The 24671-nt window shown below is 41.3% G+C and overlaps 1 protein-coding gene across 3 annotated transcripts in view; it reads right to left on the reverse strand.

Moving 5' to 3' along the window:
• si:dkeyp-9d4.3 (caskin-1) overlaps positions 1 to 20835 on the reverse strand; it is a 92431-nt gene extending 71596 nt beyond the window's left edge. Inside the window, exon 1 of one of the 3 annotated variants that reach the window (XM_034188936.1) lies at positions 20653 to 20834. In XM_034188936.1, the coding sequence (XP_034044827.1) occupies positions 20653 to 20746 (94 nt within the window). In that variant the 5' untranslated portion in view covers positions 20747 to 20834. Of the gene's footprint in view, positions 1 to 20652 lie in introns of all 3 variants that reach the window. The other 2 variants (XM_034188937.1, XM_034188938.1) reach the window with 2 other exon arrangements.
• Positions 20836 to 24671: the final 3836 nt, after the last annotated feature.

Raw genomic sequence — 24671 nt, forward strand, 5'->3', positions numbered from 1 at the left:
CATTTTAAAAATTGTCAGTACTCTAAAAATGACTTATTTCAACAGCTGCTTCACCCCACTTGTCAGTACTCTAAAAATGACTTATTTCAACAGCTGCTTCACCCCACCAACAGATGCCAAGTGTTGTGACAAACGTCTTAATATGGGAACGTTTATATAAATGTGAAGTTAATATGCCACTTAAATTTACATTAGTAATGTAGTATTTTTTTTATTTTACTTTAATTTTGTGCAAAAGCAATGTAGTATCTTTTTTTATTTTACTTTTATTTTGTGCAAAAGCATTGCTAAGGGCCCCTTCACACATAGTGCGAATCACGACGAAACAGCCCGCACGAAAACATCGGGTCGACGACGGGAGGGACACACTGTCAGGCAGGCATGAATGATGCCACTGCGACGGTTTCATGCACGTGCACAAGTGTGCATGAAACCGTCACAGGAGGAACACAGTGTGAGCAGCTGGAGCAGGTGTAACCACATTGCGCAGCTGCTGTGGGGGAAAAAAATACATGCCACCCATGGGATTCGAACCTGCAATTTACAAAAACTCTGATTCCCAGACAGAAACTTTACCACTGAGTTACCATTGTTGTCCTATAAAAGGTGCGTAAAATGCCTGAAATCAACAAGGAGATAAATGTATTTTTTAAAAAATAAAACCACACACCATAAAAAAAACCACCACATTTTATTGAATCCCTCTTATCGAGCGAACAATACAAGTATGAATTGTCTGTTCCTCTGTAGATGACCCATGGTCAGAGACGTACAGTCATGAAATGACATGAATGCAGCAGTACGCTCTTATCATGTCCACATCTGCTTGTGCGGTGTGTCCAGCCGACCCACGCATGTGTCCGGCCAGACATGTGTATCCTGTGGATGGCGCGCCGCTGGACAGACACCACGTCATGTGGAACAGAGCTCATGTGGGTGACGTGACATTCAGATCACCTGCTGCGTGTTATGATCTGACGATCCATTTCACCTGGGACAGCCTGTCAATGTGTGTGCCGTGCGCTCGCTGCAGCCTGTCACAACAAAGATATATGTTTTAATGTATGTCCACGTGAGGACAGCAAGCAGACACACGCGCATCACAGTGGACTATTGTAAGGTCATGCACATCCAAACACGGTATGTGTTCCCCAGCCGTGATGTCCAGAATGCAGACTGAGGTCCACTGGCGCCATCTCTGCGGTGCTGGTATAGCCTTTTGTGTAAAGGTTGCTTAGTCTCACCTATGTAGTGTTCATTACAGTTTTCCTGACATCTGATAGAATACACTAGTGTTAATGCTCAGTGAAGCCCTTCTTCACAAATACACTTGTGTTTTGTACCGTATTTGCACTAAAAGCTTCTCTTGCACCCGCAGGCCGAACCTGACTAAAACATTACAGAATAACAATTAGCACCTCCAAAAAAGATTCACGTTAAAACAGGAACACTGTCTCGGTGCACGCTGTTAATGGGCTCACAGCGGGACACTACAGTCACTTAAATTAAGGAAAAAACAGGCTAAAAATACATTTGATTGCTTTTAAGATAATTGGAGTTGCTAAAGATGTTTCCTAAAGTTTCCTAGCACTGAAACTCAGAAAACTGCACAACGTACCGTCAACTTACAGAGTCACACTGATGTGATTTATCATCACCTGCACCAAACCGCTTAAATAAAAACCTTCAAACTGAAGATCAGCAAATATTTTACATGCAGCACAGCCAGCAGGTTGTCTGTTCTAGTTTATTCACCTCTCCAGCACTAAATAAGTGGAATTCTAAAATGAGCTGCTTTTAATGTTATGCAGGAATAATAATTATAATTAAATCCATATAATAATGTTGTGCACATTCATTTTCATTTTTAATGGGCCATGGATGGATGGATGGACAAGCGGAATACATGTTCTGCCTTGAACACATATTGCTCATGTTTTGTATATTGTGACCAATTATAAGAAGAGTCAGCAGATTAACTGACAGTAAAACAACTGCTGTAGGTTTAAAGACCTTTTCAGAGCATTAAATATTGTATTATGGGTGTGTGTGTGTGTGTGCTGTGTTCCCACTGCAGTACCTCCATAATTGTTCAAGCAAAAAAAGAAGCAATTTTCATGTTCTATTTTTCAGACACACAATTTTGCTATATTCAAGCACTGAACATGCATGTGCGTGTTTATTTATTTATTATTATGTATATTTTTTTTTAAATGATAACATGGTGCTGCAAATTGGGATTTGGAGGTACTGTTTTGCAGTAGAAGTGCATCCTTTAAACATCAGATACATCTATAATTTATAATGAAAAAGGATGTTATATTTATATTTTCTGTGTTAGTTTGACAGGAGGATATTTATTTCCAAAGGATATGAAATGATTTCAAATCATTGTGAAGGCAATGGGTTTTGAGTTGGTTAAATTTTGACCCAAATTCAGATTAAGAGGTATCTCATGCTTCAGAGCTTTGATCCTGATCCAGCTTTCTTTGGTCCCATGAAAAGGATTAAACCTGGTTCCTTTGATCTTGATTATAAGATCAAAGCAAAACAATCACACAAATGGCAATAAACATAACCACATTGGTGAGTTCACAAGTTAGAAAGTCACAGGTAAGTGATCACAATGAAAGGTTAGGATCAAAGTTCAGCAAACAATCTAAGGTCAGGATAAGATGAGTGATTAGGATCAAAGATGTCAAACAGTGATTCCCAAAGTGCGCACTGCAGGACCCTGGTGGGCCACGGAGGTACTGCATGGGGACCATGAAAGGTCATTAAAAAGAAATAAATAAAAATCTTTTAAATATTGGAATAAAGTTTAAATTTACCCCCAGAATAATTGATTATTTTAAAAATGTGGAATGTAATAAAATAAAGGCATGAGATTTAAATGACACATTATTCTTTATTAATCTGACATAGTTTAACACACACACACATACATATGTACATACATATATATATATAAATCAATCATTTTTTATATAGCGCCAAATCACAACAAACAGTTGCCCCAAGGCGCTTTACATTGTAAGGCAAGGCCATACAATAATTATGTAAAACCCCAACGGTCAAAACGACCCCCTGTGAGCAAGCACTTGGCTACAGTGGGAAGGAAAAACTCCCTTTTAACAGGAAGAAACCTCCAGCAGACCAAGCTCAGGGAGGGGCAGTCTTCTGCTGGGACTGGTTGGGGCTGAGGGAGAGAACCAGGAAAAAGACATGCTGTGGAGGGGAGCAGAGATCGATCACTAATGATTAAATGCAGAGTGGTGCATACAGAGCAAAAAGAGAAAGAAACAGTGCATCATGGGAACCCCCCAGCAGTCTAAGTCTATAGCAGCATAACTAAGGGATGGTTCAGGGTCACCTGATCCAGCCCTAACTATAAGCTTTAGCAAAAAGGAAAGTTTTAAGCCTAATCTTAAAAGTAGAGAGGGTGTCTGTCTCCCTGATCTGAATTGGGAGCTGGTTCCACAGGAGAGGAGCCTGAAAGCTGAAGGCTCTGCCTCCCATTCTACTCTTACAAACCCTAGGAACTACAAGTAAGCCTGCAGTCTGAGAGCGAAGTGCTCTATTGCGGTGATATGGTACTACGAGGTCCCTAAGATAAGATGGGACCTGATTATTCAAAACCTTATAAGTAAGAAGAAGAATTTTAAATTCTATTCTAGAATTAACAGGAAGCCAATGAAGAGAGGCCAATATGGGTGAGATATGCTCTCTCCTTCTAGTCCCCGTTAGTACTCTAGCTGCAGCATTTTGAATTAACTGAAGGCTTTTCAGGGAACTTTTAGGACAACCTGATAATAATGAATTACAATAGTCCAGCCTAGAGGAAATAAATGCATGAATTAGTTTTTCAGCATCACTCTGAGACAAGACCTTTCTAATTTTAGAGATATTGCGTAAATGCAAAAAAGCAGTCCTACATATTTGTTTAATATGCGCTTTGAATGACATATCCTGATCAAAAATGACTCCAAGATTTCTCACAGTATTACTAGAGGTCAGGGTAATGCCATCCAGAGTAAGGATCTGGTTAGACACCATGTTTCTAAGATTTGTGGGGCCAAGTACAATAACTTCAGTTTTATCTGAGTTTAAAAGCAGGAAATTAGAGGTCATCCATGTCTTTATGTCTGTAAGACAATCCTGCAGTTTAGCTAATTGGTGTGTGTCCTCTGGCTTCATGGATAGATAAAGCTGGGTATCATCTGCGTAACAATGAAAATTTAAGCAATACCGTCTAATAATACTGCCTAAGGGAAGCATGTATAAAGTGAATAAAATTGGTCCTAGCACAGAACCTTGTGGAACTCCATAATTAACCTTAGTCTGTGAAGAAGATTCCCCATTTACATGAACAAATTGTAATCTATTAGACAAATATGATTCAAACCACCGCAGTGCAGTGCCTTTAATACCTATGGCATGCTCTAATCTCTGTAATAAAATTTTATGGTCAACAGTATCAAAAGCAGCACTGAGGTCTAACAGAACAAGCACAGAGATGAGTCCACTGTCTGAGGCCATAAGAAGATCATTTGTAACCTTCACTAATGCTGTTTCTGTACTATGATGAATTCTAAAACCTGACTGAAACTCTTCAAATAGACCATTCCTCTGCAGATGATCAGTTAGCTGTTTTACAACTACCCTTTCAAGAATTTTTGAGAGAAAAGGAAGGTTGGAGATTGGCCTATAATTAGCTAAGATAGCTGGGTCAAGTGATGGCTTTTTAAGTAAAGGTTTAATTACTGCCACCTTAAAAGCCTGTGGTACATAGCCAACTAATAAAGATAGATTGATCATATTTAAGATCGAAGCATTAAATAATGGTAGGGCTTCCTTGAGCAGCCTGGTAGGAATGGGGTCTAATAGACATGTTGATGGTTTGGATGAAGTAACTAATGAAAATAACTCAGACAGAACAATCTGAGAGAAAGAGTCTAACCAAATACCGGCATCACTGAAAGCAGCCAAAGATAACGATACGTCTTTGGGATGGTTATGAGTAATTTTTTCTCTAATAGTTAAAATTTGTTAGCAAAGAAAGTCATGAAGTCATTACTAGTTAAAGTTAATGGAATACTCAGCTCAATAGAGCTCTGACTCTTTGTCAGCCTGGCTACAGTGCTGAAAAGAAACCTGGGGTTGTTCTTATTTTCTTCAATTAGTGATGAGTAGAAAGATGTCCTAGCTTTACGGAGGGCTTTCTTATAGAGCAACAGACTCTTTTCCAGGCTAAATGAAGATCTTCTAAATTAGTGAGACGCCATTTCCTCTCCAACTTACGGGTTATCTGCTTTAAGCTGCGAGTTTGTGAGTTATACCACGGAGTCAGGCACTTCTGATTTAAAGCTCTCTTTTTCAGAGGAGCTACAGCATCCAAAGTTGTCTTCAATGAGGATGTAAAACTATTGATGAGATACTCTATCTCACTTACAGAGTTTAGGTAGCTACTCTGCACTGTGTTGGTATATGGCATTAGAGAACATAAAGAAGGAATCATATCCTTAAACCTAGTTACAGCGCTTTCTGAAAGACTTCTAGTGTAATGAAACTTATTCCCCACTGCTGGGTAGTCCATCAGAGTAAGTGTAAATGTTATTAAGAAATGATCAGACAGAAGGGAGTTTTCAGGGAATACTGTTAAGTCTTCTTTTTCCATACCATAAGTCAGAACAAGATCTAAGATATGATTAAAGTGGTGGGTGGACTCATTTACATTTTGAGCAAAGCCAATAGAGTCTAATAATAGATTAAATGCAGTGTTGAGGCTGTCATTCTCAGCATCTGTGTGGATGTTAAAATCGCCCACTATAATTATCTTATCTGAGCTAAGCACTAAGTCAGACAAAAGGTCTGAAAATTCACAGAGAAACTCACAGTAACGACCAGGTGGACGATAGATAATAACAAATAAAACTGGTTTTTGGGACTTCCAATTTGGATGGACAAGACTAAGAGTCAAGCTTTCAAATGAATTAAAGCTCTGTCTTGGTTTTTGATTAATTAATAAGCTGGAATGGAAGATTGCTGCTAATCCTCCGCCTCGGCCCGTGCTACGAGCATTCTGACAGTTAGTGTGACTCGGGGGTGTTGACTCATTTAAACTAACATATTCATCCTGCTGTAACCAGGTTTCTGTAAGGCAGAATAAATCAATATGTTGATCAATTATTATATCATTTACCAACAGGGACTTAGAAGAGAGAGACCTAATGTTTAATAGACCACATTTAACTGTTTTAGTCTGTGGTGCAGTTGAAGGTGCTATATTATTTTTTCTTTTTGAATTTTTATGCTTAAATAGATTTTTACTGGTTATTGGTGGTCTGGGAGCAGGCACCGTCTCTACGGGGATGGGGTAATGAGGGGATGGCAGGGGGAGAGAAGCTGCAGAGAGGTGTGTAAGACTACAACTCTGCTTCCTGGTCCCAACCCTGGATAGTCACGGTTTGGAGGATTTAAGAAAATTGGCCAGATTTCTAGAAATGAGAGCTGCTCCATCCAAAGTGGGATGGATGCCGTCTCTCCTAACAAGACCAGGTTTTCCCCAGAAGCTTTGCCAATTATCTACGAAGCCCACCTCATTTTTTGGACACCACTCAGACAGCCAGCAATTCAAGGAGAACATGCGGCTAAACATGTCACTCCCGGTCCGATTGGGGAGGGGCCCAGAGAAAACTACAGAGTCCGACATTGTTTTTGCAAAGTTACACACCGATTCAATGTTAATTTTAGTGACCTCTGATTGGCGTAACCGGGTGTCATTACTGCCGACGTGAATTACAATCTTACCAAATTTACGCTTAGCCTTAGCCAGCAGTTTCAAATTTCCTTCAATGTCACCTGCTCTGGCCCCCGGAAGACAATTGACTATGGTTGCTGGTGTCGCTAACTTCACATTTCTCAAAACAGAGTCGCCAATAACCAGAGTTTGATCCTCGGCGGGTGTGTCGCCGAGTGGGGAAAAACGGTTAGAAATGTGGACGGGTTGGCGGTGTACACGGGGCTTCTGTTTAGAACTACGCTTCCTCCTCACAGTCACCCAGTCGGCCTGCTTTCCCGGCTGCTCGGGATCTGCCAGAGGGGAACTAACGGCGGCTAAGCTACCTTGGTCCGCACCGACTACAGGGGCCTGGCTAGCTGTAGAATTTTCCACGGTGCGGAGCCGAGTCTCCAATTCGCCCAGCCTGGCCTCCAAAGCTACGAATAAGCTACACTTATTACAAGTACCATTACTGCTAAAGGAGGCCGAGGAATAACTAAACATTTCACACCCAGAGCAGAAAAGTGCGGGAGAGACAGGAGAAGCCGCCATGCTAAATCAGCTAAGAGCTAGTAGCTGCGCTAAGCTAGCGGATTCCTAAAAACACGCAAAGTGAATAATGTGTAAATAATTTAGAGGTGATTCAGCAGAGGGAGTGCTTTAGTTAAGGCACGTTAAGATTACACTGGGGAAACAAATCGTTATCTAGATAACTAGATCAATCTAACTGCGCAGATTAAACAGCTAACAGATACAGAAAAACACCGCTGTGCTCCGGAACAGGAAGTGATACAATACCGCAGTGAGAACCAACCACCAGTAGAGGCAAGCAAGAGTACAAAAGGGCTAATAGCCCTTTTGTACTCTTGCTTGTATATATATATTATATACAAGCAATATATATATATGCTTGTATATAATATATATATACAAGCATATATATATATATATATATAGTTTGTCTGTCTATAATATGGCCCTGCGAAACACTGGCGTCCTGTTGAGGGTGTACCCCTCCTCACGCCCTATGACTGCTGGGATAGGCTCCAGCCAACCCACCCCTCCCCTAGTGACCCTTAATTGGAGAAAGCATCTATAGAAAATGCTTTGCAATCAGGATCTAAAAATGTTTGAGAAGACATCAAAGCAGTGACCATCTCACAGTGAAGCAGTAAAATTACCTTTGTATTTATTAGATTATTGCATGTTACTGACCTGCTGAATGGATCCAAACACATGCACTGATGCTCTAGTCTACAGTCAAGATAAATTCATCAGCCGCTTCTCCATGCTAAATTCACACGACTTCACACTTAGTTTTGGATCCAAAGCACTTCTGAAAATGACCAGTTTCCTGGACTGTGGCCTCCTCAGACTGAATCTGTATATTTGGGCTTGTACCTGTTTCTGTGTTTGTGATTGTGTGTGTGTGTGTGTGTGTGTGTGTGGTAACCTTGATCTTCTTCTGAAGACACTGGACAGCAAGATAAAGAGTGAAGTGCATGTGCACAAACACATAACAAAAGCAGCATGTGCTCTAAAAAGGACACAGAAAAAGCCGCTTGTTTGTCTTTAGCTCTGCTGTTCTTGTTTTTTTTTTTTTTTATGTTTTTTTTCTCCTCTGGTCAAACTCTTAATCCACATAGCCGTAATCTGTATCTGTTCTGTAATCTGGGGAAAAGCTCTTCCGTCTCTCTGCAGCTCTGCACGCGCTCCATCCCTTCATCCTGCTTTCACACTCTAATTTTCCCTGTAATTTGCTAAAGAGCGCGTGCTGATTGGTTGTTGTGCAGCTCTGTTTACAGTCTACATCTGACATCACGCTCACACGTGTGTGTTTGTATGAATGTACAAGGTGTATTTTTGGAATCTAAGACCTGATCCCCTTCTCCCTGCAGATGAATCAATACATGTGTCATCATCAGACCCCCAAACACAAACCTATGACATGACAATACCTGACACGCAATTATCCCACAATGCATTTCTCAGCATCTTATGACATGATGATGACAGCAGTTAATATGACAGACAGCAAAATGCTGATGTGCACTGAATTAAATCCTGAATTCAGATGACTGATTGCTTTTAAATCGTATGCTTGTATCTCAGTTTGTCACCTTAAATTTTAAAATTGAGATTAACTGTTTGTTTATCTTGACCATAAGATTCTCAGATGGCTGTTTTGGACTGAGATCCTTGTTTTACATGTTAATTTTAGGCACAACATTGCAACCAAGCCCTCGTAACCATAGTAACCCTTCAGTAGGCCATTGTTGCAGACTGTTGGCGAGGATACCTCTGCCTTTATGTAGCCACAACTTTACAAAAAACACTCTCAAACTGTAGTTATTACTGCCAAGAAAAATTGGTTTGTTTGTCAGCACCATGACTCATAAACTGAAGGGCCCTCATAAAGCGAGCACCTCTGCCAAGTCTGGACTGTCCAAACGCCACCATTTGTAATTTGTATTCATGAGTATGTACAAGTGGTAGTTTTCATTATGACCTGATCTATTAGTTCTGGAGATGATTTTTTTTTTTTCTTCACTTTTCCAAATCCTCATCAGTGTGAATGTGTTATAAAATTAATCTCATGCCGACGGGGTTTTGTGGAGGCTATAGAAGCTCTTTGAGAAATTAGTTGAAAACCATATAAATGGTAAATGGACTGCAATTATATTGCACTTTTCCATCTGCATCAGAAGCTCAAAGCTCTTTACAATGATGCCTCACATTCACACAGACACACTCATACACCGATGTCAGGGTGCCGCCATGCAAGGCACTAACTACACACTGGGGACAACTTGGGGATTAAGGACCTTGTCCAAGGGCCCTTATTGATTTTCCGGTTGGGCTGGGATTTGAATTGAGGATCCTCTGGTCTGAAGCCCAACGCTTATCCACTAGACTATCACCTCCCCATAGTGGTTGGATTGTGTTTAACTGTAATTTGGATGGGTTAAATGCAGAGGACAAATTCATTGAATGTATATACAATGACAATAAAGGCTCTATTTTATTCTGTGTGTGTGTATATATATATATATATAGAAACTGCACGGCTGACTCATCACGTGACCATGAGGCAGCACCATCATAACCTCTTTGCTGCTGTAGAAATGCCTCATAGTTGTGTATATTATAGCTGGTTTAACAACAACAACAAAAAAAAAGGCTGATGGGGGACGACAGAACAAAACATCTTTTCACAAATGTGGGAGGTAAAAAAAAAAAAAAAATCTGCACCAGCATGACCAGGAGCATTGCTGACCATGATGTTAGCTTGTAATGCATGAATGCAGACACAGAAGCAGGCTGCAAAGCCACAGAAATAATGAGTCTGAATCATGTAGGTTTTGCCGGGATATTGAACATCCACTTCTTTATTAAATTTTAAGATGACATATGAAAGGCTCATGCACAGATTTGCAAAATTTTGCACACACAGACAGACGTTTAAGCATGACATTGCTCTAACTCACTGAATACTCTTGTACTGTTCAAAGCACCAGTTATTGAGTTTTACCTCAATTCTGTACAGGTGTTGCAGACCGAACAGTCCCCCTAAAAAATCGCCCCCGCCCCCCCACCCCACCCCCCCCCCGATGACGCGGTTCACGGATTAACACCTCGTTTCTGCTTCAAACTGCACACCAGTCATCATCTATCTCAGCGACAGATATCTGAAGCTTTTCTACAATAATAATTTCCACATAAATTCAGCATTATTTCATCATAAAAAGTGGTGGACGCGATCAGAGCGGCGCGGCTAAATGAGCTGCTAGGTGATGTGTTCATTGCGCGTTGGACATTTCAAGGTGTCACAGAATTTTGCCTTGTTTCTGCTTAAAACTGACTTTAGAATGATTTAAGAGGTTTTACCTTTATCATTTTATGGTTAATAATCCCATTAATCCATTTGATTGCTTTGGGTGAAGAGACTCCGTCTCAGATGTGCTGCTGTGGTCCGAAATGACGCATACGCAGATGCAAAAGGCAGGCCGTTTTTTAGGGGCGGACTGTTCGGTCTTCGACACCGGATCTGATTGACTAAGATCCCATGTAGCGAGTGCTGAATTGTGTGGGCACTTAAAACTTTTTTCCGGGTGATTTGGTAAGAATACAGTAATTGTGCACATGACAGCGGGTGGTCACATGACATACACAGCAGTATGTAAATGAGGATTTTGGTCATGTTAATGACTGTAAGTGCAAAATGAAATTCAGTCAGCCACTCCACTTGCAGCTACTTGCACCACATAAGACAAACATACATACATACATGTGTTAACTGAAAATGTCATTTATTGAACATTTATTGAACATTGACCAACAAAATTAATGTGCCTTGAGAATTATTTATCAAGGCAAGTGTGCAGTGTTGGGTGCAAGTCCAAATTCAGCACCATTCCCTTTAAGACTGGGATCTTCAGATCTGCCTTCCCACTACAGGCTGCATTTCACTCAAGTGTTAATATATTCTCTTCGCTTTCATATAATCATTAAGGACGTTTGTAGTTAGTACTGTTGATTAATTTGTTGCTATGATTTTGCTAAAACTGTTGAGTGACTGACTTGCATGGATTCATATTTTTTGTGGAAAGTTCTTGGCCCCTTGAGTGATGACTGTGTCACATGGTGGTACTCTTGAGATACATCCATGGTATAGGGAGTCAGACATCTAGTTCTATCTACCGCTGTGATTGAACCTTAGGAAAATGTGCCATCTTGCTGTGAAACTCAGTTTTTTAAAATGCCAAATCTAGAGATCGAGGTTTCACTTTCAATTTCAATGTATTTTCATTTATATAGCACCAAATCACAACAGAGGTGCCTCAAGGCGCTTCACACAAGTAAGGTCTAACCTTACTAACCCCCAGGTCTAACCTGGGGTTTCTCTTGACAAGACTGACTACTATTTTAAGGAAAATTGACTGAAAATGTTTGGTATTTTCCTGATAACAAACAGACATAACCTCGTTTGATGTCACTAATAAATTGAGAAACTGCTTTGTCCAGAATAAATACATAAAAACATGCATTTTGAGATGTATCCAAATAAATATGAGTCTAGACAGCTTAGATAAAGTTTCAATGTAACCTGAGGTGATGTGCCCCCAAATAAACACATTTTTTGTGTCTTCATGGAAACCTGTTATTGCACCTGTCACTTTAAAAGGAAAAAAGCTGCCATTGACCACACCCCTTTTTCTTTTTCATTACCTCCACTGTGGACCATGTGGAAACATCAAAGCGTAGACCTCCTCTGTGGATATATCTCACAAAGCAAGTAGAAGACTAAATGTAAATTTTAATGACATTATGTAACAGAAATAATAATAATAATATAATAATAATAATAATAATAAAAGAGCCATTTCAGCTCAACATATTTCAAAAAGCAGATCATTTTCTATTTGTAGGACTTTGATGATATTCGCCCTATTGATATATCCCATAATCCCTTGCACAGCAGAGAGTTGCTGTTGTCTAAATAACAGAGAATCCACATGACAACAATTGGAAATTAACATTATACTACCAAAATGTAATTTTTTATGTTTTTTATCACTTTAATAAGAGACTGCATGCATCAGACCCTGCAAACTTTCTAAAACAAATATTCCAAATAATCGGTGTCTGCTACGTTTAACCTGCATGGATCTTCATAAACACAAGCAGAATTTCAGACATTTTATATATACACACAGTAGTGTTCAGAATAATAGTAGTGCTATGTGACTAAAAAGATTAATCCAGGTTTTGAGTATATTTGTTATTGTTACATGGGAAACAAGGTACCAGTAGATTCAGTAGATTCTCACAAATCCAACAAGACCAAGCATTCATGATATGCACACTCTTAAGGCTATGAAATTGTGCTATTAGTAAAAAAAAAGTAGAAAAGGGGGTGTTCACAATAATAGTAGCATCTGCTGTTGACGCGACAAACTCAAAACTATTATGTTCAAACTGCTTTTTTAGCAATCCTGTGAATCACTAAAATAGTATTTAGTTGTATAACCACAGTTTTTCATGATTTCTTCACATCTGCAAGGCATGGAGTCAACCAACTTGTGGCACCTTTCAGCTGTTATTCCACTCCAAGATTCTTTAACAACGTTCCACAATTCATTCACATTTCTTGGTTTTGCTTCAGAAACAGCTTTTTTGATGTCACCCCACAAGTTCTCAATTGGATTTAGGTCTGGGGATTGGGCAGGCCACTCCAAAACATTAATTTTGTTGGTTTGGAACCAAGATTTTGCTCAGTTACTAGTGTGCTTGGGGTCATTGTCTTGTTGAAACACCCATTTCAAGGGCACGTCCTCTTCAGCATAAGACAACATGACCTCTTCAAGTATTTTGACATATCCAAACTGATCCATGATACCTGGTATGCGATATATAGGCCCAACACCATAGTAGGAGAAACATGCCCATATCATGATGCTTGCACCACCATGCTTCACTGTCTTCACTGTGAACTGTGACTTGAATTCAGAGTTTGGGGGTCGTCTCACAAACTGTCTGCGGCCCTTGGACCCAAAAAGAACAATTTTACTCTCATCAGTCCACAAAATATTCCTCCATTTCTCTTTAGGCCAGTTGATGTGTTCTTTGGCAAATTGTAACCTCTTCTGCACGTCTTTGATTTAACAGAGGGACTTTGCGGGGGATTCTTGCACATAAATTAGCTTCACACAAGCGTCTTCTAACTGTCACAGCACTTACAGGTAACTCTAGACTGTCTTTGATCATCCTTTAGCTGATCAATGGGTGAGCCTTTGCCATTCTGGTTATTCTTCTATCCATTTTGATGGTTGTTTTCCATTTTCTTCCACGCATCTCTGGTTTTTTTGTCCATTTTAAAGCATTGGAGATCATTGTAGATGAGCAGCCTATAATTTTTTGCACCTGCGTATATGTTTTCCCCTCTCCAATCAACTTTTTAATCAAACTACACTATTCTTCTGAACAATGTCTTGAACGTCCCATTTTCCTCAGGCTTTCAAAGAGAAAAGCATGTTCAACAGGTGCTGGCTTCATCCTTAAATAGGGGACACCTGATTCACACCTGTTTGCTCCACAAAATTGACAAACTCACTGACTGAATGCCACACTACTATTATTGTGAACACCCCCTTTTCTACTTTTTTTTTTACTAATAGCCCAATTTCATAGCCTTAAGAGTGTGCATATCATGAATGCTTGGTCTTGTTGGATTTGTGAGAATCTACTGAATCTACTGGTACCTTGTTTCCCATGTAACAATAAGAAATATACTCAAAACCTGGATTAATCTTTTTAGTCACATAGCACTACTATTATTCTGAACACTACTGTATTACTCTGTAACAAACTGGACAAACAGTGTTGTAAAGAACAATAAGCAGGGCATTAAAGAGCAAACTTCACTTTCCCCCAGAACGACATGAACAGGAAGCGATCGCAGCTCACAGCGATTCCCATTGAAAATAACAAAATAATGGAGAAACAATCTGAGCGTCTCATATGTTTACATAAAACAAACACAATAACAATGTTTAGAAACCCAGATAATATATTCAGGATCGTTTTAGGCACAATATACAAAGAGTTTTATGTTGAGATGTTAATGCTGTTGTCCGTGTGCAGTGGTTAAAGTGCAGCCTGATCAGAGCGTTTCAATGCATTTTCAATGTTAATGATATCTTGCAGAGCGGCAAACTCTTTGAAGTTTTACGAGATTTTGCAGGATTTGAAACCTCAATAGGGCTAATCGACAACTCTTGCACAATATGACCTCTTTAACATCTTTGTCTGTTGCTGGTATGGTTATTGCGACAAAGCGTTTTTCCTGACTATCAGTAGCAGCTGATGAAATTCAAAAATTTCTTAGTTCCTCGTTCCGTTGCTCAGTGCATCCAAGAGATGCCAATATGATAAGGATACTCAAATAGCTTCAAGATAAAGAGGAAACCATTACCAAATGATTTAGTAATAAATTTTATTTTGTGTAAGCAGGCTTTTAAAATCATCCATTTCAGCATACCATCTCAGTGTATCAGCTTATCATTTCTCTGATCTGATTAATCCAAAGGCCCCACAATCAACTTTTGACTCAAAACTTCAGCAGTTTGTGTGTAAAAGCTGTAATGTTACTTAATTTATACATTTGAATGTAGAAATCATGAAAATTACGACAACAACAATGAAAATATTTTCTCTCTTTGTTGTGAAAATTAGTTTGTGTTGGAAATAATGTTTGTAATTGACGTCTAGTATATATTTATTTCTTGAAAGTCACTTTTCCACAAATAACCTATGTATTATGGTACTTTTATACATACAAAAATTGTTGAGTCAAGATGGTGTGTTTGAGTATTGACAGACCATCTGAAATTAAATGCTCACTATGTGCTCACGCTAATTGTGGTTAGCAATAACAGTTAGCATTATCGGAGGTTAGCCTCATACGCGATTAGTGCAGGTTGTAACTACAGCACTGCTGCATGTCAGCGTTGCGCTTGGTCAACAGCGTGAAAAGAATTATAGGTATTCAGAGGTTTTTTGACAGTAAGTTGACTGCGTTTATGTCACTGACAGGGACTCAAACCAAAGTTCCTCTGGTCACAAGCCCACCTGAAATGCAGCAGCAGAGTCAAGAAAACTCACCTTCAGAACCAGCCTTCGTCGTATGTGATCATTTGTTCTTTGCTAAAATTGAGCAATGAATTTTACAGTAAAAATCTATGTAATTTTTAAAATCTGTTTTAACGTAGCTTTTTTCAGACCTGCAGCTCACTCATGAGAGGCCTATTACATGTCGGCGTGTTCATCATCATGGCTATTTCAGATCAAATCCTATTAATCTTGGGTTCAGACTGGGTCTTCATTTTAAGAAATTAATCTACTGTATCCACTTCCAAATTTGGACAGAAGCTCTATGTGACATTTTTTGCACAGTCCAAAAGTTTGGTTTGTGTTACTTGGGTGTCAGCCATCATGACACATTTGGAGACAAGTTGAACCAGTTTTATCTAATTATTGTTGAGTTGTTTTGAAAGAAAATGCATCTTGTTAAATTATCCAGACACACTGTTGGGATTCTGCATCTAGCAAACATGTTGCCACACATCGTTCCTTAGCGTCACCATCTAAAACCCCCTTCTCATCTATATGAATGTGCATCTCGGAAGGTTGCCCACCACTGTGATCTCGTGCATATGATGACATAACATGCTGAACTTGTCTGTCATGACATGCAATACAGTCACACCATAGTACACCCGTAGTACAACAGTGTAACCTAATACTGCCTCCTGCTGATGTCACGGCATGTACCAAATATGACTGGTTCCACGGAAATGCAAGGCCTTAACAAAGTAGAGTCCAAACAAGACCACGGCACAATGACTGAATATCACGTTGTATCGTGGAAATCTTTCCAGACTCTCTAGGATCTCTAGGTGATGATCCATGGACACTCGTCTTCACCCGCCATCCTGAATACCGGCTCCCCTCAGGGATGTGTCCTGAGCCCCTTGCTGTACACTCTGCTAACTTATGACTGCTTGGCCAAATATCCCAGCTGTCACATTTTCAAGTTTGCAGAAGACACGTCCGTGGTAGGACTAATCTCCGTACCGACAGGAGGTTCAACATCTAGAGGTGTGGTGCCGAGCCAACAATCTCTGCATAAATGTGGTGAAGATGAAGGAAATGATTGTAGACTTCAGGAGGAGTAACCACTCCCCCCTTCCCTTTTACATCGCAGGCACAGCTGTACAGGTGGTCTCCTACTTCAAGTACCTGGGTTCGCACATTACTGACCACCTCACCTGGTCAAACGACACAGCCAGCTTCCTGAAAAAGGCCCACCAAGGCCTCTACCTTCTGAGAAAGTTGATATGTGCTGGAGTTGCCCCCTCTGCTCTTGTCTCCTTCTACATGTGTGGTGAAGAGTGTCCTGACCCAGTCCGTCACTATGTGGTACAGTCACTGCTTTGCAGCTGACAGGAAGGCTCTAGAGCGCGTGGTGAAAGCTACACAGAAGGTCATTGGGTGTAACCTTCCTTCCATCAGTGACGTTTACTATGCATCCGGAAAGTGTTCACGGCACTTTACTTTTTCCACATTTTGTTATGTTACAGCCTTATTCCAAAATGGAGTAAATTCATTTTGTCCCTCAAAATTCTACCTGATTGGTGGATTGCTGCAGATATGGTTGTACTTCTGGAAGTTTTTCCTCTCTCCAAAGAGAAATGCTGTAGCTCTAACAGAGTGACCATTGGGTTCTTGGTCACTTCCCTGACAAAGGCAGTTCTTCCCCAATCACTGAGTTTAGATGGATGGTCAGCTCTAGGAAGAGTCCTGGTGGATCCAAACTTCTATTTATGGATGATCGAGGCCACTGTACTAATTGAGACCTTCAAAGCAGCAGAAATGTTTCTGTGCCTTTCCCCAGATTGTGCCTCGAGATAATCCTGTCTTGGAAGTCTACAGACAATTCCTTTGACTTCATGCTTGGTTTGTGCTCTGACATGTACTATCAACTGTGGGACCTTATATGTAGACAGGTATGTGCCTTTCCAAATCATGTCCAATCAACGGAATTTACCTCAGGTGGACTCCAATTAAAGCTGGAGTGCCAGGAAGCATATTGAAATTGAGATGATTGTTAGAATTTTGTTGGGGACCAAAGTAATTTTGTTTGTTAGTGTGAATATAAAGGATTCCCAAAATATTAGTCTGAACGTGATTAAAATTCGTCCGTATCGAAACAAATGCTGAATTATTGGCACGTGCCAAAAATTCGAAAGCCAGGACGCCATCAGGGTGACGTCACAGCTCATGGGGGGGGTTCACTGCTAGCTGTAATGCATGAAGAAGGCAACATGGAGGAGAGAGACAGTAGAAGTGGAAGAAAGCCAGGAAGACCGGCGATATACACAGAAAGTGCGAAGAAAAAACGTCATTTGGAGTGAGAGAAAAAGAAGATCAACGACGGTGAGAGATCGCTGGGAGCAACTGCGACAGAAGACTGGCGATCAAACTCAAGAGGATTTTGCAGCGCTGCTTTTGGACAGATGAGTTGCCTGGTGACTGGTGTCTGACGGTGTACAGTTATGGTTATTATCTGAGTCTGTTATTATCTGATTATCTGAGTTATTAAGTGCATCTGCGCAAGCGGAGATGCACTTCCGGCTTGAATTCGTCTGCAGGTTTTGACGTTCGGCGGGGTGAAATACACTAAGGATTTCCCTCAAATGATGTATGTTCCCACTAATTAAAAATCCCAAAAAGCTTTAATGGGTTCTAAATATGATGTAGTTTATTTATATTAAACTTCAGACTATAGTTTATCTATTGAAGATTGCAGGTATTCCAGCTTTAAGCTGTAGAAACATCTCAAGGATAATCAGTGGAAACAAGATGCACCTGAGCTCAGTTTTGAGCTTCATGGCAAAGGCTCGAAATACGTATGTACATGTAATTTTTTTTTTTTTAGTTGTTGTTTTTTAATAAACTTGCACAAATCTCAAAATAACTTTTTCACATTGTCATTATGGGGTATTGTGTGTAGAATTTTGCAGGAAAAAATTAATGTCATTCATTTTGAAATAAGGCTATAACAAAAACAAGATATGGAAAAATTGAAGTGCTGTGAATACTTTGCGTATGCACTGTACATCAGCTGCTGCAGGAGCAGCACCTCCAGTATTATCAAGGACCCCACTCACCCTGACTGTTTGACCCTCTGCCTTCAGGGAGAAGGCTGCTCCAGTCCTGCGGTCCAGCTTCTTTCCAGAAGCTCTCAGACTGATGAACAAAACGTCATACACCAAATGCAATGCCGCTAAATGGGACTGAGTGCAGTATGGACACAATTCACTTTTGCAGTTCACACTGGTTCTTCTGTTTCACTCATTGTGTATTTTATTTGTATATATTGCTTTTACTTTTTTTTTTTTAAACTTTCATGCCTTCGCACCTTGAGTACAGAATTTCGTTCCTTTTGTGTATTACATTCTGGAATGACGATGATTGAACCTTGACCTTGTGACCAGCCAACATGCCAGTGAAAGTACTGAAGGTCATGTGACATCATGGCATCTATATCCAAACCACGTGTTTGGCCACATACCTGTTCTATGTTATTTGATGGAGGGGATGTCATCTAACAAAAATAAATCAGTGTGCATTTAATTCCTATCATTTTCATTGAAACCTTTATTATCTCCATAGTTTTTTACTGGAGGTGCAGCGACCAGCGACCAGCTGTAACATTCTTCCAACATCACAAACACCTGATGTGTGTGTGTGCGTGTGTAGTCTGTGATTGTATAGCAGAGAAAGTGGGCCGCCTCTTTAATTATTCACACATAAACCTGCTTCATGCAGTGTCACCTGATGTACTCCTGCTTTCATACCTCACCATCACTTTCTCTTTATCTCCTTTCCTCCACGTCTGTCTTCTTTCCTACTGTTTTGCTCTCTCTTTCTGTATCTCCCTCTTCTTCCTCTCTTTCCTCCACCTCCTCCTCTCCTCTCCCCTCACCTCCACACTATTCTCTTTGTCAGGGTGCAGTGGACTGAACACTCAGAGCTGATCTGCTCTGGCATTTGAGGAGAAGCATTTTTCTTTTCCACGGCACTGCACAAACACACGGATGAGGAGAGGAGAGGAGTTGCAAGAGCAGGACAGGAGAGGGGATCAGAGGTAAAGGAGATGAAGAGGAGGTGCAAGAAGGAGGATCAACGAGAGGAAGGGGGGAGAGGGAAGAATAGATGAAAAAAGTGAGAAGAGAGGAAAGGAGATGCAAGAGAGGGGAGGGGATGAGATGTAAGAAGAGGAGCGGAGATTCGTGAAGACAACGGGAAGGAAGATCAGAGGCAATAACAGGAGTGCAGAGGAGGAGAAAGGAGAGAAGATGTAGACAGGAGGAGGAGAAAGAAAATGGGAGTGGAGAGGATGTGCAAAGTGTGAAGAGGAGAGGTGATAAGAGGAGATGATACACAGGAAAGATAATGCAAAATTGGAGAGAGTGCAGGAAATGACATCCAATGAAAGGAGATACAAGCGGAGCGGGGAAAAGGAAAGTTGATGCGAAAGGAGAAGCAGAAAGGAGATGACAAATGTGGAGAGCAGAAGAGGAGGGGGTGGGCAAAACGAGGAGGGGAAATGAAACAAGAAAAGAGGAGATGTGATGAGAGGCGAGAAGAATGAATGCAAAAGGGGCAGAGGTGCAAAATGGAGAGAAGTGAGGGAAGAGCAAGAGATGAGAAAAGAGGAGAGGAGGAGAAGAAACGCAAAAGGAATAACCGCTATTTGGGAGGTGCATGACAAAAAATGGATCATGAGGAGCAAAGTGTAGATCATCCAGGAGGAGAAGGAGGAGGAGGAGGGAGAAGATTCCGGTCTGTAATTGAAATCTAATTATCACTTCAAGTCCCAGCTGAGTGCGCGTCAAACACTCACAGACATCTGAACACCGTGGACGTGCGCACGTGCCAAAGCGTGCACGTGCACCACATTATTCCCGCCAAACATCTGGCGCGTTCACACACCGATAATCTTCCTCCGTCCCGGGAGCAGCGGAGGACCTTCACGTACACCTCCTCTAACACGCGCGCGCGCGCACACACTCACACACACACGCACACAGGTCGATCGGTGCCGATAACACATGTGCGACGTCATCACTATCACGCATTCTACGTCATAGGACAAAACACGCATGCATGCATGCAGGAAAGCAGGCGCGCACACGCACAGCACAGTGTATAAGGGTAAATGGCACGGCATGAGATGAACGCAATTAAGCCGCGTGTGTGCACGTGTGCATGTACATGTTGTGCGGATGAGGCGGTGCACTGACTGGCTTTGCCGGGCCGAGGTCTCTGCAGGAGCCGCTGAGCTGTCAGCAGATCCTCCGTCTTCGCGGCCTGGAGCAGCTCCTGGTCCTTCCCCATGTCCCCTCCGTCCCTCCACCGTCTCTTCCCTCTGATCTCTCCTCCTCTGCTACATCCTGACGCCGCCGCTCCGGTAGGGGGGGGGGGGGGGGGGGGGGGGTGAGCCTCCTGCAAGGAGCTGCTGAGGCGCGCGGACGGACGGATGCCAGTCGGAGGATGCTCCGATTCGAGTCCCAGCAGCTCTGCCTCTGACACGCGACAGATTCTGTCCGCGCAGCACGTAGCTACGCGCGCGTGAGTGACGGTTCCACCGGCGGAGCACGAGCGCCCCTCTCCTTCTGCGTGCTGGATCAAATGCGCCGCACCGCCGGAAACTCACGAGCGCAGCGTTAGAGCATGACGCGCACCGCCGCCGCCGCCGCCGAAATGGTTTGACGCACGCGGTGTGGCCCGTCTTGCGCCAGCTCTCCCCCCCCACCCCCAACAACACGCGTGCACGCTCAAACACAGGGTGCATACAACACTACATAAACGCGAACTCTCATGCGCGCATGGCACTCCAGCTGTTGTAAATCCCAGTGCGGCTCGGCGTATCCGAGCGCGCGGGCGCACAAGTCAAGGGAGGTCACTGAAGAATTTAATAATGCAGGGGCCACTCACAGTAAAGATAGATTGATGTGTCTATCTTTTTACAAATAATTTTTACTTTCAGCATCTGTTCAACACTTCCATCCATCCATCTGAACTGTGACTTGTCCAAAAAAGTCAAATCATCAACACATTTTACACTATAAACCAAAAACTTTCAAACTTACAAGAGTTCAGCCAAGTTCCACTCCACACTGCTCTCAACTGCTCTTACAACTACAGTGGAACCTCGATTGTAGCGCTTAATTGGTTCCTAAATGTTGTTCTTAAACCAAAACTACCTTTCTCATAAGAAAAAGTGTAAAATGGATTAATCAGTTACAGGCCCCAAAAAGAACACGTCATGCATAAAAGGCAAAATACAATCAAATCAAATCAATTTTATTTATATAGCACCAAATCACAACAAACAGTTGCCCCAACGTGCTTTATATTGTAAGACAAAAGCCATACAATAATTACAGAAAAACCCCAACTGTCAAAAACGACCTCCTGTGAGCAAGCACTTGGCGACACTGGGAAGGAAAAACTCCCTTTTAACAGGAAGAAACCTCCAGCAGAACCAGGCTCAGGGAGGGGCAGTCTTCTGCTGGGACTGGTTGGGGCTGAGGGGAGAGAATCAGGAAAAAGACATGCTGTGGAGGGGAGCAGAGATCAATGATTAAATGCAGAGTGGTGCATACAGAGCAAAAAGAGAAAGAAACACTCAGTGCATTATGGGAACCCCCCCAGCAGTCTAAGTCTATAGCAGCATAACTAAGGGATGGTTCAGGGTCACCTGATCCAGCCCTAACTATAAGCTTAAACAAAAAGGAAATTTTTAAGCCTAATCTTAAAAGTAGAGAGGGTGTCTGTCTCCCTGATCCGAATTGGGAGCTGGTTCCACAGGAGAGGAGCCTGAAAGCTGAAGGCGCTGCCTTCCCATTCTACTCTTACAAACCCTAGGAACTACAGTAAGCCTGCAGTCTGAGAGCGAAGCGTTCTATTGGGGTGATATGGTACTATGAGGTCCCTAAGATAAGATGGGACCTGATTATTCAACAACCTTATAAGTAAGAAGAAGAATTTTAAATTCCTATTCTAGAATTAACAGGAAGCCAATGAAGAGAGGCCAGTATGGGTGAAATATGCTCTCTCCTTCTAGTCCCCGTCAGTACTCTAGCTGCAGCATTTTGAATTAACTGAAGGCTTTTCAGGAACTTTTAGGACAACCCTGATAATAATGAATTACAACGTCCAGCCTAGAGGAAATAAATGCATTATTAGTTTTCAGATCACTCTGAGACAAGACCTTTCTAATTTTAGAGATATGCGCAAATGCAAAAAGCAGTCCTAACTATTTGCTAATATACACATTGAAGGACATATCCTGATCAAAAATGACTCCAAGATTTCTCACAGTATTAGTAGAGGTCAGGGTAATGCCATCCACAGTAAGGATCTGGTTAGACACCATGTTTCTAAGATTTGTGGGGCCAAGTACAATAACTTCAGTTTTATCTGAATTTAAAAGCAGGAAATTAGAGGTCATCCATGTCTTTATGTCTGTAAGACATTCCTGCAGTTTAACTAATTGGTGTGTGTCCTCTGGCTTCATGGATAGATAAAGCTGGGTATCATCTGTGTAACAATGAAAATTTAAGCAATGCTGTCTAATAATACTGCCTAAGGGAAGCATGTATAAAGTGAATAAAATTGGTCCTAGCACAGAACCTTGTGGAACTCCATAATTAACCTTAGTCTGTGAAGAAGACTCCCCATTTACATGAACAAATTGTAATCTATTAGATAAATATGATTCAAACCACTGCAGCGCAGTGCCTTTAATACCTATGGCATGCTCTAATCTCTGTAATAAAATTTTATGGTCAACATTATCAAAAGCAGCACTGAGGCCTAACAGGACAAGCACAGAGATGAGTCCACTGTCTGAGGCCATAAGAAGATCATTTGTAACCTTCACTAATGCTGTTTCTGTACTATGATGAATTCTAAAACCTGAATGAAACTCTTCAAATAGACCATTCCTCTGCAGATGATCAGTTAGCTGTTTTACAACTACCCTTTCAAGAATTTTTGCGAGAAAAGGAAGGTTGGAGATTGGCCTATAATTAGCTAAGATAGCTGGGTCAAGTGATGGCTTTTTAAGTAATGGTTTAATTACTGCCATCTTAAAAGCCTGTGGTACATAGCCAACTAATAAAGATAGATTGATCATATTTAAGATTGAAGCATTAATTAATGGTATGGCTTCCTTGAGCAGCCTGGTAGGAATGGGGTCTAATAGACATGTTGATGGTTTGGAGGAAGTAACTAATGAAAATAACTCAGACAGAACAATCTGAGAGAAAGAGTCTAACCAAATACCAGCATTACTGAAAGCAGCCAAAGATAACGATACGTCTTTGGGATGGTTATGAGTAATTTTTTTCTCTAATAGTTAAAATTTTATTAGCAAAGAAAGTCATGAAGTCATTACTAGTTACTAATTGGTGTGTGTCCTGTGAATATGCATTCACAGGAATGAATATGAATATGCATCTGCATCTTATGCAAAATACTGTACAGTAATGATAATACATTAGACTATTTAATTTTACTTTATCTGTACAGAGGAGACCAACAGAACATCAGGTAATTGAACTTCTGAACGGATCAGACGCCTCTGTTGCAGTGAAACTCTGGTCACATTTAATGTTGTATAGGTATGATCGGATATCCAGGTCCTTGATGCGCACGCACATAGCAACAGTCATTTCCTACTTGATGTCCATCGCATTCGCATCGTTCTGCCAAGTTTTTTTCTACTTAATATACACCAGTTTTCACAGAGAATGCCACGATCGTGTGTTGCAGTTGGCTGTACCAACCACGATAAGTTAAAAGATCGAAAAGTGCGTTTTTTCGAGCTCCAAAAGCGCCACAAAAGTCCAGACAGAAGGGATAAATGGCTGGCTGCTATCGAGTAAACGAGGATGGTCATGGGAATAACGCCGCCGGATCACTAGTTGGCATAGTTTATGGTCGGAACCACGACGGTACCTGATCATCTTCGAACCTCCGACTTTCGATCTTGATTAATGAAAACACTCTTGACAAATGCTTTCACTTCCATCTGTCTCGCACCAGGCCAAGAATTTCACCTCTAGCGGCACAATATGAATGCCCCCGGCCATCCTTCTTAATCATGGCTGCCTTTTCAGAGCAAGAAAACCCACAAAACAGAACCAGAGTCCTATTCCATTATTCCTAGCTGGGGTATTCAGACGACTGGGCCTGCTTTGAACACTCTAAATTTTTCAAAGTAAACATTTCTGATCCTGCAGGACACTCAGCT

This window comes from Thalassophryne amazonica, chromosome 15 (assembly GCF_902500255.1).
Source record: "Thalassophryne amazonica chromosome 15, fThaAma1.1, whole genome shotgun sequence".
In the NCBI taxonomy this organism is placed as follows: domain Eukaryota; kingdom Metazoa; phylum Chordata; class Actinopteri; order Batrachoidiformes; family Batrachoididae; genus Thalassophryne; species Thalassophryne amazonica.